Genomic DNA, 16,222 nt, shown 5'->3' with positions numbered 1-16,222 from the left:
CTGGAGCTGCTGCCTGCTCTCACTGATGTTAGCTACAGTACAAACATGAATTTAAAGCTGCAGCTGTAAGCATTTGGCATAAACAGATGACTAAACTATTAGCAACATTTTCTCTTGTATCTCTGAAACACTTCACCAATATGGACACTTGTTTTGCTGCATTTGCAGTAAGACTCTTTTGGACTCTTTAAGTCCGTCCTTATTTGTAAATGCTTGGCAGTGTCGCTGTTGTTACCATTGTTGAAATAGGAACTTTCTCTGAAGGGTTCTCGGCCAATGAATCAGGCTTTCACCATTTGAAGGGTTGTGCAGGCACATCTACATTTGTAGAAAAGCCAAAAGGAACACCCTCTCTATGAAATGACCTGTAATTGTTCAAAGTCAAAGAAGAGGTTTTCTTAAGCCTGAAAACTGAGCCAAGAGGAGGTGAAGAAGTCTAGTTTTCTCTCAGACCACCTGAATATGCTAAAATGTTATTATAGGATTTTTTAATCAATTAAACCAAAAATTAAACTGTCTTCTCCAGCTTTAAACACATTTTGCTCTTAAAATTTTGACGCAAGTAAGGATTTTGAATGCATAATTTAAACTGGTGTAGTTTTACATATTGGCACTTTAACTTCAGTAGTTCTGATACGTCTTTTGGTGGTGTGAGGATTTTCTGAGAAACAATACTCTTTTGAAAAGGTGAAAAATATCAAGTAACTTCTTACTTGTGTTTTTTCATCTTCTGTTGGCTTCAGTCAGGAGTTCTGAAGAAATCTGAGACCACTGACACTCATGAAATTTCCTGTTGCACAAAAGAAAGGTGAAGACACACATTTGCATGTTATTGTGAAAAGTGCATTGACACCTGAACATAAACCCATATATGATTGTTGAATATTTAATCCCACAACCACAGGCCTTGACCCACGTCCCGAATAGTCAAACAACAGAAATATCATTAATTAATGATAAAAAATACTTTTGTTTATATGGTCTCAACTCTTCTGAGATATTTTCTCACTGAATACAAAAAACCTGCCTTTAGTAATTTTTCCCCTTTTTAGCCACAAAGAGGAACAGTGAGGTCGGTTACTGATGTCGAGTGTTTGATAGGTTTGAGGTTGGAGCTCTCTGGAGACCAGTCAAGTTCTTTCACAACAAACTGGGTCATTTATTTATAGACTTTCTTTTGTGCACAGAGGTTCAGTCAAACTGTTGCCACAAAGTTGAAGGCGCTCCATTATCTAAAATATTAATGTATGCTGTCGCATGTGTAGTTTTAATAATTGGACCTGAGGGGAATTCAGAAAAACAGCCCCAAATCAAATGTACACAAAAGTATTATGTCAGTATGACTGTCCACATACTTTTGGCCAGTAATGGATGAAGTACCTGAAAGCCATACTTGTGTAAAGTACATATTTCTTACAAGAAAATGACTTTGCTAGAAGTTTGTCATCAATTAAATGTACTAAAGTATTGAAAGTAAAAGTAATTGACTGTTTATAAAAAGCAAACAGTCAGAATTTTGAGAATTACGACATTTAATTTACATTGTAACATGAACGTCACCTTAAAAACTGAGCCTAAATTACACAAAGTCTTTTTGCAACTTATAGGATATAAAGAACAATAAGCGGTCTTCCATTCCTTAATTCCTGTCTCACTTCCTCCCCTCCATACATTTTATTTAGGAAACGTAGTGGAGAAAAAGTAAAAGGTGACTGAAATATTGAAAACTAAAAGAAAGTACAGTTACTCCCTGAAAAATATGCAAGTACGGTAAGTATTATTACTACATTACACCACTGTTTATGGCCACATAACACATCCTCGAAGTGTTATTTCGGCCACAAAAATTAAAGGTTTGTCTCATTTCAAGTTATGCTGACAAATACAACCAACAAACTTTACAGTGTTAATCTCTTTCAGCTTTTAAAATGACATTTTTAAAACAAACCAGGACTTGTTCCTTTGTCTCATTTCTTATCTTTTTAACATCTGAGCCGAGCAAAGCCTGAAGGAGCCTGACTGGTCTCAGCTGGTCTCAACTGGTCCCACTGAAGCAGCTTGAACTGGACTGATCAGTCTCAATAATCGTCTCAATATGTGAAGAGATTATGCTTACCAGCAGTGATAACTGGACTGGTATTGTTTACACCTTGTGGGTCTGTATCATGAAGGCAGAATGTGAACCTGGCGTTGTGGAAACCTACTACAGGAGCTGTTTTGAGCTTTTTACCAGGTCTTTAAATGTCTGTCTATATGTGGACAGATTTTGTCATCACAGGTGTGTACTTGAGATCTAAATGAAGGCTGACCGCTTTGGAGCCAGATCAAGGCAAAAACTCTGACACTAAAAAAATGATCTGAAAGAGAAAAGAAGATCTGAAAGTGAAAAAAAAAAAAACTAATCCGAAACAAAAAAAGGCTTGACTGCACGAAAAAATATCTGAATCTGAAAACATTAAAGTAGCAATTGAAAAAAAAAGTAAATATTGAAAATAATAAATAAAAATTAAAAATAAATGTTTTTCATTTTTTTTTAAGGGTATCAGAATTAAATCCAAATTATATTTTCATTGAAATTAACCTTTCACTACCCTTACTTTAATTCTGAAAATGTCTGATCTTTTTTTTTTTTTTAATAATCCAGGATCAAAACTTGAACTTTCAGTTTCAAGTTGTCTTTTTCCCAACTATTATTATTACTTTTTTAAATGATCTTACCTCTTGGCCTTGATCTGGCTCCATGGGACTGTGAAGAGGAGTGTGGTGAGAAGAAGCCCCTCTCTGCAAAACGACAAACACAATGTGAATTTAAATACACGGTGTAATAGGAAATCTAAAGTTACCTAAGTTCCTAAGTATGCCATCGTCAAGCATAACAGCGGTTTGATAAAATGATTTTCTTTTATTAAATGACTTCACCGCCATTTGACTTTTTGTGACGCGTTAAAAACAGGAACGGTTTTATTTTTTCTGCAACATATCCGGACAGAATATGATGACGGACCGCACACTTCCGGTCCGGTTGTCAACAGAGAAGCAGCACGCGTGTCTTCAGACAGTCAACATGGTAAGGCTGCTGAGACTCATTTATGTCAGTTTAATGTTGATAATACAGTTATTTTACTCAGCGGCTAACTGATCTGAACGCTCGCCGACTGTTTGGTTTTCTGATTGTTTTTATTTCTGATGATTTTCAGCCTAAAGCTCAGAGAGGAAACGGAAAAGCTCCGGAGAAAGTTGTTCACCCGTACAGCAGGAAAGCTGCTTATCTGGCGCGAGAGGAAATCAGACTGAAAAGGAAAGAAAGGTGCAAAGATAAATAAGTACCTAAACCTGAAACATGTAAAACCAAATCTGAATCTGCGTCACAAACAACAGTTTGATCCACAAAATCAAATCCCCGCATCTCAAATATATTCACAGTGCAGTACGTGAGCACAAGGTTACGTGTTTGTTATTATTTTACTTGCGTCCTTTATTATTTTTGCTTGATTTGCCTTCAAATACTTAAGTAGAAGTACAAAAGCATTAATTTAAAGTTTCAAAAGTAAATGTACTCTTTAGGCAGCAGCATAACTCTTTTGAGTGTCAGTTATTACATTTGCATTACTATGTAAGAAGTGTTTTCTGTAGTATTAGCTGGTCTAAATTGAGCACATTTTTACTATTTTCTGTAAAATCAGATTAAATTTCCTTCTGATAAGCATTAAAAAGCCCATATAGTTTATGTAAGTCTTAAATTCCACTTCTCTAATGGTGACCTGAAAATGCAAGTTTGCCTAATTATTTTGTTTGTCATAAAAACTTACTTTTCAGTTAACCACATATATGAGGCTAAAAAGTCTTCTGAAAAATATAAATACAAATGTAAAATAACATACTTAAGTGTAGTAAAACATTTCTTCACACACGCTGAAGAAATGTTTGTTGGCTCAGATTTCTCTCATTTAACTGGTTTCTTTGTTGTTGCAGGCAGAAAAATGACAAAGCAACTCGCCTGAGCAACATCGGTAAGCTTGTTTATCATATAAATTATACTGTCCACACTTACTGATGTGCGGATGAAAGCAGCCTCCATCAAACACCGTCTCAGTTCTCGTATTTGTCTCTTGGCTCTCAGGTGAGAAGCTGTTGTGGTTTCAGGGGCAGTTGGATCCAGAAAAGACGACCTACACCAAAAAAGACGCCTGTGACATCGTTGAAAGGTCAAACATTTGTGGTTTATATTTGTTTTTTGCAGATTATCATTTTAAGTTTGGAATGCATCAGAATATTTGACCGTAAAATGAGAAGAAAAACATTTAAAAACTGTGTGTGAGTATGAGAGCAGCTTTCTTACATCTGACCGCACCTTGATATTAAGTGAGCGGATATGTGTGTGTGTGTGTGTGTGTGTGTGTGTGTGTGTGTGTGTGTGTGTGTGTGTGTGTGTGCAGGTACCTTCACAGGTTTGATTCTGAACTCGAGCAGATTGAGCTGATGAACGGGATCAAAGGTCGGCAGGGTCGTCTCCATGGCGCCAGAGAGGCTGTCATCAAACAGACCATCGAGAGGGAGCGAGCGCAGTACGAGGGCGTCGGCTTTGGTGAGTCCGTCGATGTGTAAATAAATTCACACCTGTGCTAAACATGCACACACTCAGTGTTGGAAAATCCTCCCTGATCCTGTTTTATCGTCTTCACAGAGATCCCAGACATCATTAATGCAAAACATCTGAAAACATTCAGGTGAGTGAGTCAGTTACAGTGTGAATTTACTGTTTCATCACAATTTATGTATTCAAGAAGTGGCTTTATTTATTCAGCTCCAAGAGTATTAATAGTTTTTTTTTTTTAGATTTTAGGACAGGATTTACTAGGGATGGGAATCAAGAACCGGTTCCAAACTGTACAATCTGCTGCAATTGAATGCCTCAGAGTTTTTTCAGTTTATCTGTTTTATGAAAGCTGGGATGTTTCTCTGACAGTTGTGCATCGAGACAAAATGACGGCAAACTCAGACTACGTCTGTGCTGCTGGAAGCCTGCAATAGCAAAACACTCCTAAGCATGGTTTCATTTCGTGAAGGAAGATGACAACAGTGCTGCTGGTAATGTTTGTAAAATGATCATTTCAACTGAGGGTGGAAACACCAGCAACATGCTGAAACATCTTTATATGCAACGCTGGCTTAAATCCAGGACTGCCATGCATCTAGCGCTCTACAAACGAGTGTTACTGCAGCACGTTGATCAAGAAGGGTAAATGTCCTGTTATAAAAACATCAGCACTACACAGGCAGGCTTTGTCGATTTTTTTCTTTGACTAAGAAAACCTTAAAGCGTGCAAATGTTCTTTCATTTCATCAGTTCTATACCAGTAATACAGCAGCGCTGACCCCGAAAACCTGTGTAGACCAACTTTTCTTCCGCACAAAAAATTGATCAGCAATCAATAAAGAACTGGACTGATAATGGCATTCATTAAAATCTTATTTGATTCCCATTCAAAGGATTTGCACAGGTGACAAGGTGAGGATTTATAAACGTCCTTTCTGATGACGTCTGATGACATTTGTTGATGTTTTGGGTGTTTTTTTTCCGGCAGGGAGTGGACTGGTGATCTGAAGAAACTTCCAAATATCAAACTGCGGAAGGTGTCTAACAAAAGTCTGGACACAAAGAATGAAGAGGAGAAGCATGACGACAAAGAAGACGAGGAGAAGCATGACGACTTGGAAGATTACAATGAGGATGATGATGATGACTTGGATGATGAGCAGCTGGATGACATGGTGCTGATGTCGGACTGAAACTCTTCACACCTGCGTCAGTATCAAAGACTGTGGAGCTGAGCTCAGACGGCCTTCAGCAAAGACTTCTTATTGAAAAAGTGTGTTTTTGTGTGTGTGTATGTGTGTGTGTGTGTGGGCAAAAGGCTGCTGCTTCACGACTGTCCAGAAGATGGTGTCAGACTCTCAAAATGGAAAGCTAAAATTTTCTGCCCTCCGTCAAAGTCTTCTTGGTGCTCAGTGACTTCACACCAGCCTGTGAGGGGTTCTACATTCATTGTTTATTGCACAAACAAATATGAATAGTGTGTAACCTGAATACTCCATTTTATCCAATCAGAGATAGAAAAAAGGTTTTGACAGAGATGTTGAGTGCTTTAATGTCGTGGTGGCTATAAGACACAGAGAAAATGTTGCTTTCTGTGACGTGACAGCGACACTGATTAAAAAACCAAATTAAACCTGTAGAAAAGTGGATAAGTGTAAACAACAGTCGCCTTATTTTAGATTCACTGGTCAGTCACTCACACAGTGTGTCAAGTCTAAAAACATCAAAGGATGGCAACCATGAGAGCTCTAGTTACATCGATGTATAAATAACAGACGTCATAATGCTGCAAACAAAACGTCATAAACAGCTGGGCTACTTGAGATTTTCTAGTTTAAGAAATATTCAAAACTCTCCCCTAAGATAATAAATAAAACCATCTCTCTTAAAACATTTTCAGATTTCAGACTGAACTAAATATACGGTTTAAATAATTGTTTCTCTGTTTATCGTATCTTTACTCTTTGGTGTCTGAAGACCTGATTGTCCAGAAGGAGAGTTCAGGCTTCAGTATGCTTCAAACAAAGTGCTTTTATTTTTCTAACTGCATCTCAAACCTGCTTTCACGTGTATGCCCAGTTCACACTTAATGTGAAGTGTGCGGAGGTGTGACAGCAGGCAGGGCGTGACCTCCATCACGTCTCGTGCGTACAGCTGAATGCCATGCCATTAATGCCCACCAAGACAGACTGTCCTGACGCGTGCACCATAATTTCCATTTTAATGACGACCATTTCTGTATAACACCGTGTTTAAGATGAGTGAAGCTGGATGAATAAACAATGAACAATGTCAAATAACACACTGTACAAACTAACGGCCTGTACACGTCGCATTTTTTTTGCTCTCAGATCCATCGTTTACAATGCAGAAGCGCAGCGGGCGCGTTCAAAAGTAAGAGCGACACTGTCACAGAGCCCATACGTTACCAAAAGCCTGTTTTTAGGGTGCCATGGCTGCGGTCTCAGATACACAAAGTTAAACTTTTGGAACGCAGCACCGCATACTGCATATCGTGATTAGGAACAAATCTTTTTTCTTTCTTTAGTAAATATCCATCTGTGTTAAACATGGTGAAGAGGTTTATCATATTAGTGCAGGGCTAACTAGAACTTTATTGTCCAATGGACAGAATTTAGTCCTAATACACTTAAAAAACAACGCCTGCAAGAACATCTCCCAACCTAAGATTTCTGCTAAGGAGGCTAAGATACAGTGCTGGTTATGGTCGCTTAGCAACTTAAGATTCAACCTGCCTCCGTAACCTTGAGAGGGCTTACAGAATCATTTATCAGTAGCTGAAATCCCCGACCACGTCCAAGAATTTTAACTTAGAGTCTGAAATTTATAACCTCACCAACAAACTAGTGGACATGTTCTTATAAATAAATGCAGAGAACAATTGTAGTTACAACAGAACCACGTACGTGCTCACTGTCTGTGTCCGTGTGAGCACAATATCTGCCCTTTGTGCACCGATACTTCTTTGTACAACCACTTTGATCAGTGTTTACATGGACCACCACCACCGAGTGCAACACCATGAATCCCTTTGAGGAGAGACGGAAGTGTACAAACGTAAGGTACAATACCTCTCACGTGGCTCCTCTCTGTGGCAGATGACCTCTGGCTGTTTGGAAACAAATATAAACATTTTTGCCTTAAAACGTGTCATCTGAGGTTTGTTTGAAGCATACTGAGACCTTTAATAGCATTATCAGGGTGTTCACACCTTTGACTCATGTCAGTGCAGTTTGAGAAAGTGCATACAGGAACAAAATTGTCGATATATCACATAACTACAGTTTTTACAAACTTTCTTGATGATGGCTTTATTTTCCTTTTCATCTCCTCACCTCTCTTCTCCTCTCTTCTGGCCTGCCACATTCTGCGTTTCTTTGCACGTTCACATCATCTTCAGCCCTTCAGCCTGTCAGTTTTCCTCCATCACAGAAGGACTTTAAATCCGCCTTTTGTGTCAGCAGTCACAGGAGCCGAGACGAACAACACTAAAACACTGTACGAGTCTACGTCACACGGTGCTCACACCAGCTACTGGATGAGCAGGGTGTGATTCGAGACTCTTTCTCAACAGGAGAGAATCAGTCAGACGGGGTTTTGAGCTGGAGCCACCGCAGCCTCCACCGACATGTCCGAGTCCATCTGTGCTTCTGGAGCCGGGACGGGGGCCGGGCCGACGGGAACCTCCACGGTCTCGTGTCTGCCGTTGGTCAGGGCGCTGGGCCGAGCCTGAGGGTGGTGCAGGTCTTTCTCCGGGCAGTTCTGCACAGTGATGATGCGGTTGAAAGCCTTGAGGCGGCGCCACAGCTGCAGGTAGACTTTACACTGGATGTACATGAAGATGAGACCGCCCGTGAAGCCGATGGCCACCACAATCAGTTTGGTCCAGAAGGGCCACTCCAGCACACCTGAGGACACACACACAAACACAAAGACGCAGAGCACATGTCGGTCAGCCTGCAGGACGCCTGATGGATCATGATGGCGGTGTGTGCAGAGCTGTGCTTACCCTCTGGCGTATAGTACTTCAGAAGAGAAACTCTCCATAAATCGTCTGCAATCAAGAGTGAATTTAATTTCTCATATTTCTTTTGACTCTGAGTTAAAGTGTTCTATGCTATGATTTTTTTATTACAATGAATATATATTAATGTCTATTAATATATATATATATGAAGTGTTTTTAACATACTGCATCTATGATTTCTGCCTCTAACCTCAAATCCTACAGAGTGATAATACACTGTAAACACAGCACAACACACAACACCATCAACAAACACAACGATGACCACAAAAGCACTGAGGGGTCTATTTCACTGAAAACAATGAGATAAACTGTGACCAGGTCAAATGTGATTGAAGCTAATGTGTTCATTTGGCTGCCGATGCCTGTTTTTTGTCTGCAAAGAACATTATCAATGATAAAGTGACCTGTCAAAGTGTCAAACACTGGGCCACATGCTCACTTATATCTCTTTTCTACCAAATTAGCTCTGGTTCTTAAAACGGTTCCCTACAGGCTCCTTGGTGCCGGTTTGGCGCAGAGCCATTGTGATAAAGGATTCATCATTAAGGGTCGTTGCACAATTCACAAGAGAAGTAAACGGTAGCAGCAGAATCGCAGATTATATGTATGCGAACTTTGGTTCTGTTATTACATATATTTGTTTTTATCCAAAAACAAGCATGACTCAACAGTTTGTTAGACCGCAGCTTACTCTTTTTTTGACTGACAATTTCTCACTTCACTTGTTGACTTCGTCATCCTCTCTTTCCAACCACAATATGACACGCCCACTAATGTCATCACGGTCAAGTTTCAGGTCAAGGAAAAACTGATACTTTTTGTTTCAAGCTGAGAATCATACTTTTGAACTCTGAACCAATGTTTTGTTTTTTTTTTGTTTAAATGCTCTGAATGGTTCAAAATTAAGTGCAGGACCCAGTCTGTTCTCTTATGCTGAAAAACAAGTATCAGAGAAGATAAACATGATCATCATATCTTTTAAAAGAACACACTGGTATTTTGCACGTTTCTGCTCATGAAAGTGGAAAGTTTTTTTTGTTTTAAAAGTGCTTTATGAAAGTCTCATTTGACAGTGACACTCAACAATCAACTGTCTTTCTCCAGATTTACATACAGCAACTTTAACTTTTGATATGAAGTTACTTTTGACTCCCCGACATAATGACGCCAAAATATTGACACCACCAGCGTTTACAGCGGCTCCCTATGAGCCTCTCTTTCACTGTGCAATTCTGTTTGATACCGGGTACGATCTCCCAGGAAAATGAAGGCTTGATTTATGGCAAAAGGAGGTGCGTCAACCAAAACAGGAAGGGAATAGCAATTTTGTTTTTATCTACCTTTTAATGAGTCTAAACATGCATCTTAACTAAAAATCTGAATTCAGTTATTTATTTTTTTATGAGTTGCATGTCCCAACATGTTCTTAAACAAGCAAATCAAACAAATGTGTCTTTTTAATGATGTAGCAGAAACGTCATTTCAAAGCTAATGCACTTTGTTGCCTCATTTCAACACAACCTTCCGGTCATTTTGAGATAAAACTGTGTAATTGAAGTCTTTGAATGCATCAGTATGTTACAGGGACAGAACTCCATGTTACTTTGACTCACTGAAGATGTCTAAAACAAGTGTCTTCGCTCCAGAGCTTTACCTCTAATGTGCAGAGGGACACGGGGGGGATGACCATCACAGCAAGTTTATAAACTGGGAGAGTTATACAGAACAATACGCACGCATACTCTACACGACAGAAAACACAAACATAATAAGTAGCCACACAGAATATATATCTTCAGAATCGCATCACCAGAGTCAGACAGGTGTAAAGGTCAGCGGGTGAAAAAGCTGAGGGTACCCGTAGAGTTTTTTTGCGACTACGGGCGCAACAGTGCAGTATTTTAATGGTCCTGTATTGTTTGTATTCAGTGTTTTACCTGCATGATGTGCGGATGTGATGTGGTACTAATTTTTGCAATTTTTTTTGACACTTTCTCGTATCGTGTGTCACACAACTGTGACATATGCACATTTTACATTTCTATATAATGGAAAAACTGCACAGCCGTATGAACCTGTAGCATTTGAATATCTTTTCATTTTTTTCATTTTTTTGCCAGACTCCCTTTGAGAATACGACGTATTAACAATTCCTTCTGTTTCATCAAAAACACATTACGATAAAAGGCGTCATGTGTTGACAGTATTCTATCAGTATAATCCACAAAAATAAGCTGCAATTGTGAACAAACTTTATATTTTGGATTTTTTGCCTCAGTTTACTACCAGCCTCGGTTGGTTCACTGTGTTATTTTAGTAGGAGGAGACTGTGGGAAAGAGAGGTCTAAAAAAATTAACATTTGTAAAACAAGTACTGGTTGGTGGACCAGATACACGCTGAACTGAACACCGATTTTTGTTCACTCCACAACTCCACCAGTTTTTCCTCTTTTAACACAGCACAAGAGAACTGAGACTTGTTCTTGTGCCTCCTCAGAGTTTTCTCCATGTTTACCGTGTACACAGTTTCATGCTGCCTGTTTGCTGCAGTTTTTGGTCGTTGACAAATCACAGTTCACACCATTGAACTTCAGTATTTGAGTCAAGACTATGGACTTATGGTAATATAAAACACGACAAGACTGACTTAAGGCAGCTCAGGCTGAGAATTAAAACCGCTTTACTGCAAACGATCCAGATCACTGGAGCGCACAACGACGAGGTAAAACTGATGATTTTATTCTGACATTAAAAATGTGTCTGTGACCTGGACATTGCTTCAAAGGTTGTTTGGTGTAAATGAAATGGCAAACACATTACATATGGAGAGACTGCGATTCTATAATGAAGAAAAAGGTGTTTTATTTGTAATGTAATGTAATTTTATTTAGACAGGGACAGCGCACAATAAAACATTAACCTTATCTAAAACAATTTGATATGATTTGGGACCCTGTATTGAAATTCTTTCTGGGCAAAGACTTGTGTAATAATATTTTTAAATAACGCACCTTGTTCTGTATATTCCTGCTTTTCTGTATACATAACATTTTTTTAATATTTTTTTTTAACAACACATTGTACTAATCACCTTGACTGTGGCTACTATTACATATAAGGTGCTTTGCCTGTTGGCTTTCTGTTTTTATCTATGTTTTTTTTTTATTTCTATGCTTGAAAAATCAATAAACATTTATATTTGGGAAAAAAAGTTGTTTGGTATAAGGCTGGCAAAATGTGCATTTTCAGTCTGATTCTTTATTGCGCACTGGCCTTTTTAGCCTCAAGAGTATGCCACCCTGCATTTCACCGCACATTTTTTATGACCACGTCGCAATAAAACCGATTGAAAAGACAGGAAAACTGCACGCTGATGTAAAAAATGCACTTTTAGAAAATTTAAGGTATGCACGTTTGTTGAGGTTAGAAATATTTGTTAGACCTTACTCACAAAAGGTAAGAAATTCTGTTTTGCAATCAATAAACTCCCATGGTACCTTTAGTTTGCTGTGGATTGTAACCCTTCCACTCTGTGTGTCTCTGGTGTGAGCGAGGGAGCGAGGGAAAGTACTCACCATTCTTCCCAAGTCTGATCTCTTCCGCTGTTCTCTTGAACAGAACGTAGACTGACCACAACATACACACTATTGCTATCAGGTGAAACAACACTGAACAGAAGATCTTTCTTCTCTCGCCCTTCGACATGTGTAGCCTCTCCCACTGGAGGACGGAGGGGTGGGGAGGGAGAGAGGAAGAGAGGCAACGTTGGTTGAAGGGAGAGAAATGGTGTTTGATATTACAGCCTGAAAATAGATCCCAGTTTGAAGCTGTGTGAATGACATTTATGAGTGTGCGCGCCTACCTTGCGTAAAGGTTTGAGCTTCGTCTCCATGACGAAGTCAAACTTGCAGAGTTCACAGCAGCGAGTGTCTGAGGATTTGATCCACTGGTTGAGACAGGCCTGGTGGACAAAACTCAGGCTCCCTGTGCAGCGACAAGGCATGATCAACGGGCACTCGTCATCCCCCTCACAGTGGCAGATCCTACACACACACACACACAGAAAATAAATATACAGTAAACACATACTTGTATAAAAAAAATTACATTTGGTCATATTTACTGAATCTGCCACTATATCCTGACAGTAGTATATGAGACAGATATTCTGTGAAAAAATCATGTTCCTCTGCCTCCTCATAGTGCTTTTTATGGCATTTGTAAGAATCCACTACACCTAAATGAAAACAACCAAGCAGAGCTGAGGAGTCTCTAACCAGGCTGTCAATCACTGCTCGTGCACACGCTGCACTGACAATAGCAGCATACATGACAAGTAAACAGAAGAAAACCAGCGCCGCAAAAGCTTGTTTTCACGTTCAGTGGTCTTCATCTGTTTACGTCTTTGCAGTGTACACTGCGTTAGAAACTCAGAATCAGAATATCTTTATTGTCATTGTACAGGTATATACAATGAAATTTAGTTTTACTACCCGAGCAGAGTTCAATAAAATAAGAATAAAAGACTAAAATAATAGTGAAAGGTAAAAAGTGCACACACACTCACACACACACCAGTTCAGATGTACATGCTCAGTATCCACATATGCATAGACATGAAAAGCTATGTACAAAAAAAAGGAAAAGACTGCACATAAAGTGCAGACTCCTGAGGAGGAGTCTTTTTGTCTTTTTGTTCAGACATGGTGGATTCTTGCAAATGCCATTCAGCATTAAGAGAAGCACTAAGAGGAACCTGTTTTTTTTTTGTTTGTTTGTTTTGGGGTTTTTTTTACAGAATATCTGTCTCCTGTACTACTGTCAGGATATTGTGTCAGCTTCAGCTCATACGATTTATTAGTTATTTCTTTAATAAAAGTTGAACTGTATCTTTACGAATGAGAAATAAAACACAACCTCTATGACAGGGTTCCCCAATTAATTTTCCCCAAGGGCCAAAGTATGTGAAATATTCCAAGCTAAGGGCCAGGTCCAGTTTTTTTCCCCACTTTGCTAAGAAAATTTCATTTATACAGATAAGTCGTGTTGCTGCCGCTATCGTTATTATTGTTGTTATTTAATTACAATATTAATACAATGTGGATGCAACAGTTTTTATCATCATTTTATCATCATGTTTTTTTCATCATTATTTAAAACCTCTCCAACCATGTCTATTGCACACTTTTTGATTAACTCGGCATCAACAAATGGTTTTTTAGCTTTTGCTAAATTCCATGTCACTTGCAGGGATGCAGCTGTGGCGTTCTCCTGTGCAGAGGCTGATTTTACCATGGTTGAAATGGAGTGCTTGTATGAGGCCATCATGTTCGCAATTTTTTGTTTGCGTTGGTCTGAATTGGCTAGGTAGTTGGAGGTAAAACTTGCAGAATGCATCGTGTTAAAGTGCCGTTTCATATTTTCTGCTTTGCAGACAGCCACAGTCTGCATGCATATGAGGCACGTCGGCTTGGCATTTACATGATCAGGCAAAATGAAGCAAAAATTATCAGTCCATTCAGCTTTGAACTGGCGATTTTCTTGGTCCACTTTTCGCTTTTTACTACAGGCCATATTGTTATTTTTGTCATATCTCATTAAGTGGGACTTACTTTTGGCAGGCTGCTTGCTGCTGAATGACAGATGCGCATGATACGTGCAGTTTGTTATTGTTGAATACCCGCTCTCTGTGTAATGAAAGTGTACGGTGTGCGGTGAGGTCAAAATAACAGAGCAGCGGTAGCTTTGTACGTGAGCCTGAGCATGTGTGTTTGTTTGTGTGTGTGCGTGTGTGCGCGGGCGCGAACCTCGCCGAAAGGTGAGTTGTGTGCATACTGCATTAATGCCAGTCGGTCGGTGCAGCGGTGCGGGCCAGATGTTTGGCTCTCGCGGGCTGGATGTGGCCCGTGGGACGCCTATTGGGGAACCCTGCTCTTCGACTTTCTTTGTTTTTTGGAGGGTATTTGTTTGAGAAAATTTCCCTTCATAAAGATCATAAAGTCAAAAATGAACCTGATATAGATCGTAAGTGCCAACACCCACACTCTTGTGAGGCTAACTGATACCCACTAACCTGCAGACTTCCATCTCTGAGTCATCAGAGATCTGCCGTGTCGTGCCTCCATTCATACCACAGTGTTTCTGTGGTGTGGGCACTGACATGTCCCCACCCCCTGACCCCTTTTCCTGGTATTTCTTGGTGATGAGCTCTTCACCGTCTTCTGCCAATGAGGAGCTGTCCCCTGACTTGTAGCTCTTCTCCTTGTCTCTGCTGTGTGAGCCTTCTCTCTGTGAAACGCTGCCGTCTCTTTTCGTTGAGGCCCTGCTGCTGTGGCGCTTCTTAAGGCCTCCGCTGTCCTCCACCAGAGGCTGGTTCTCCTTCCCTTCATCCGAGCCCACCGACTGCAGCTCCATGATCTGTGCTTTGTCTTCTCCTCCTTTACCCCCGTTTCCTCCATCCCTCTCTCGGCTGCTCCCGCTGCGCCGGCGCACTCTTCGGGCTTTCTCCTTGCTCCAGCTGCGGGCCTCACGCCACGCCTCATCCTCAGAGGTAGAGTCTGACTGGGGGAGCCCTGTGCAGCGGAGGCGAGGTGGGAGCTCTCTTCGGTTCTTGGAAGACCGCTCCCTCTTCTCCCCGTGCTCGCTGCGGTCAGAGCTGAGCTCGCTGCGGTCGGTCTGCTCCTGTTTGCCGTTGGTTTCCACGCAGTCGTAGCCCGTGCAGCTGCTCCTCTTGCGCCGGTGGCGGCGCTTCACCTGCTTCTTCTGCGCCTGAGCTGAGGAGCCCAGAGTTGTGCTGGTGACGGTCATCACAGAGGTGTGTGTGTGCTCATTGTCTTTGTGTGATTCTGAAACATCCTCCTCTAAAGGGGTCAGCTGGCTAGAACTGAACACACACACACACACACACACACACACATGCAAACAGAGAGATGGAGATGTGTAAAAATAAAGTGAAACAAAATGGACAGACATGAATGTGATGACATTAAAGGAGCAGTGTGTAGGATTCAGGGGGATTTAGTAGCATCTAGTGGTGAGGACTGCAGAATACAATCAGCTAAAACATCTCCCAGTTAGAATCCCTTCAGTGATCATTGTTCAGGATTTTACCAGGAGCAGATGTATCTGCAGAGTCTCCTCCTCTCCTAAACAAGCAGACCAATAGACTAAAACTGCTAAAAACACTGAATAACGCAGTTGCACGTTACAAATCAGAGTTTCCCTGACACTTTTCAGCTTGTCCCACTGGGCCGCTGGCCTGGCACCTGCTAATGTGTGCTCACCTTTTAAGATTCCTCTCCAAAACAAACAGTTTGTCCTTTTACACGCCATAAACACACTGCACAAAGTGGTGCCACATTACAAAAATCAGTGTTTTTCTGACACTGCCCTTCACAGAGGGGTTGCTAACCATGGTGTCTGACATGAAAACAGGGATAACATTATCTATTGCCAGTTATTTGATTTGACTGTTCTGGGCTACTGTAGAAACATTGCTGTGCAATATGGTGATCTCCGTGGATAAGGATCAGCTCCCTGTGTAGATATAAAATGCTCATTCTAAGGTAACTAAT

General features: G+C 40.5%; 2 protein-coding genes across 5 annotated transcripts in view; one reads left to right on the top strand and one right to left on the bottom strand.

The window, feature by feature from the left end:
- Nucleotides 1-2,965: 2,965 nt before the first annotated feature.
- Nucleotides 2,966-6,590, top strand: tma16 (translation machinery associated 16 homolog). The gene is made up of 7 exons (XM_042484787.2): nt 2,966-3,067; nt 3,198-3,307; nt 3,973-4,010; nt 4,121-4,205; nt 4,437-4,585; nt 4,685-4,727; nt 5,586-6,590. Exons 1-7 carry the CDS (start codon nt 2,993-2,995, stop codon nt 5,788-5,790), a joined length of 705 nt encoding a protein of 234 aa, XP_042340721.1. The 5' UTR covers nt 2,966-2,992; the 3' UTR covers nt 5,791-6,590.
- marchf1 (membrane-associated ring finger (C3HC4) 1) overlaps nt 6,029-16,222 on the bottom strand; it is a 26,763-nt gene continuing 16,569 nt past the window's right edge. For 3 of the 4 annotated variants that reach the window (XM_088075881.1, XM_088075880.1, XM_088075882.1), the window contains 5 exons: nt 14,722-15,531; nt 12,511-12,691; nt 12,224-12,368; nt 8,628-8,672; nt 6,029-8,526 (listed from right to left, as the gene is read on the bottom strand). In XM_088075881.1, coding sequence (XP_087932007.1) covers nt 8,204-8,526; nt 8,628-8,672; nt 12,224-12,368; nt 12,511-12,691; nt 14,722-15,531 — 1,504 coding nt within the window. In that variant the 3' untranslated portion in view covers nt 6,029-8,203. The remainder of the gene's footprint in view (nt 8,527-8,627; nt 8,673-12,223; nt 12,369-12,510; nt 12,692-14,721; nt 15,532-16,222) is intronic. The other variant, XM_088075884.1, reaches the window with a different exon arrangement.

The sequence above is a fragment of the Plectropomus leopardus genome, chromosome 3 (genome assembly GCF_026936395.1).
Source record: "Plectropomus leopardus strain MGB_pleo_1.0 chromosome 3, ASM2693639v1, whole genome shotgun sequence".
In the NCBI taxonomy this organism is placed as follows: Eukaryota; Metazoa; Chordata; class Actinopteri; order Perciformes; family Serranidae; genus Plectropomus; species Plectropomus leopardus.
This window is presented reverse-complemented; position numbering and strand designations above follow the sequence as displayed.

Excerpts from the sequence above, each read along its gene's own strand:
- tma16 (XM_042484787.2), top strand. The coding sequence starts at position 2,993 with ATGATGACGGACCGCACACTTCCGGTCCGGTTGTCAACAGAGAAGCAG. Across the intron at positions 3,068-3,197 it reads GTCTTCAGACAGTCAACATG|CCTAAAGCTCAGAGAGGAAA; the intron begins GTAAGGCTGCTG and ends GATGATTTTCAG. Across the intron at positions 4,206-4,436 it reads GCCTGTGACATCGTTGAAAG|GTACCTTCACAGGTTTGATT; the intron begins GTCAAACATTTG and ends GTGTGTGTGCAG.